This window comes from Camelina sativa, chromosome 20, assembly GCF_000633955.1.
Source record: "Camelina sativa cultivar DH55 chromosome 20, Cs, whole genome shotgun sequence".
NCBI lineage: Eukaryota > Viridiplantae > Streptophyta > Magnoliopsida > Brassicales > Brassicaceae > Camelina > Camelina sativa.
The window spans coordinates 18,416,503-18,417,828 of record NC_025704.1 but is presented as its reverse complement, the minus strand read 5'-3'; the positions used below and the strand labels follow the sequence as shown (position 1 = coordinate 18,417,828).

The following is a 1,326-nucleotide window of genomic DNA, read 5'->3' as shown; positions in this document are numbered from 1 at the left end:
AAAAAAAAAAAAAAAAAAAAAAGTAATACAACTCAAAATTTAAATTTAGTGAGGTAGATATTGTCAAACATTCACTGGTGTGTAAGTACAGCCACAAGCTAACATCTGATGGGGTTGTGGTCAAAACTAAGCTTTGGGTGAGACTACAACCCGTCGAGCTAAACATGCACATATTAACATTGTATCACTTTCTCAACCAGTTCTGTTTGGTTAACTAAATTTCACAACACTGTTTCGAATTCATAGGTTTGCTTCATGTTACAAGCATAAACCATAAGTGAAGAAGGGATGCTATCACAAAGCCAATGCAATTATTGCAAAGCCCAAACCAAAATGCTCCAATTTATTTCAAATACATTTGAGAATTTTTACGATCTCTACGGATCTGAATTTTGACACAAAGTTTCGTTAAAATTTATATTATTCATATCCTTCAAAGAGTGACCCAAGATGAACGTAGAACAGAGGACAAAACTGTGTGTTTCAGCGAGAGATACTCTGTTTTTTTTTTTTTCTCAGGCCAAATCAGAACTACAAGACAATAACAGTAGACATAAAGCGGCTTGTTCTATCTCCTTTAGATATCTTTGTTTCTTAACAGCCACGCCACCATGTGATGATGATAATGACGATGATTTTGGTTTTATCTTTTTGGAGTCTAAGACTTTGTGGCTATGAATAATACGAATAGCTAATAACTCTGATCGTCTCTGTTTCCTGAATCTGATCCCACATGCGTTGCAAAGTGACTGAAAGTTCCACCACAAAACAAAAATTAGTTCTTAAATCATCTTAAGATAAAACAAAGTCAAGAATACAATGATTGAAGGTAGAAGAAGAGACCTTGGGACCAGTTGGTCCACCTCTCCACATTGGTGTCTTGGTGGTCTTGCAATCACTACAACACCTAGTTATCACCTTCTCTTCTTCAATTCTCGTTGACACGTAAGATGATGAACAAGATCGTAGTTGTCTTGGATCCATCAAATCAAAGGAACCAACCCTTTGCTTTCTAGAGCTCCTTTTTGACACAATAACAGTAGTGATCAAGAACTCTTCAATTCTCTTATATAACTCCTTCACTATAACTCCTAGAGGATTAATATGGAGAAACTATTGCAACACTGCTTCCTGTTTTTGTAGTATAAGTAGTCAAGAAAAGCTTAAGAAGGGCACCTTCAAAAAAACACTTCTCATACCAAGGTGAGTGTGGGTGGTAATGATTATGACCTTTTTGGTAGATTGATAACACAAAACAAAACATCTGCCAAATCATTGTCGGGTGGAAAACCAAGTGGCAGTACGCACGACCGGGATTTAGGATTC

At 36.4% G+C, this 1,326-nt stretch overlaps 1 protein-coding gene across 1 annotated transcript; it reads right to left on the bottom strand.

Annotated features, from left to right (window-relative positions):
• LOC104771167 (GATA transcription factor 23-like) lies at positions 446-1,326 on the bottom strand. The gene is made up of 3 exons (XM_010495643.2): positions 1,231-1,326; positions 844-1,131; positions 446-749 (listed from the first exon to the last, which is right to left on the bottom strand). Exons 2-3 carry the CDS (start codon positions 982-984, stop codon positions 516-518), a joined length of 375 nt encoding a protein of 124 aa, XP_010493945.1. The 5' UTR covers positions 985-1,131; positions 1,231-1,326; the 3' UTR covers positions 446-515.

Coding starts and splice junctions, on each gene's coding strand:
- LOC104771167 (XM_010495643.2), bottom strand. CDS start 984: ATGGATCCAAGACAACTACGATCTTGTTCATCATCTTACGTGTCAACG. Junction 750..843: donor GTGGACCAACTGGTCCCAAG/GTCTCTTCTTCT, acceptor TGGAACTTTCAG/TCACTTTGCAACGCATGTGG.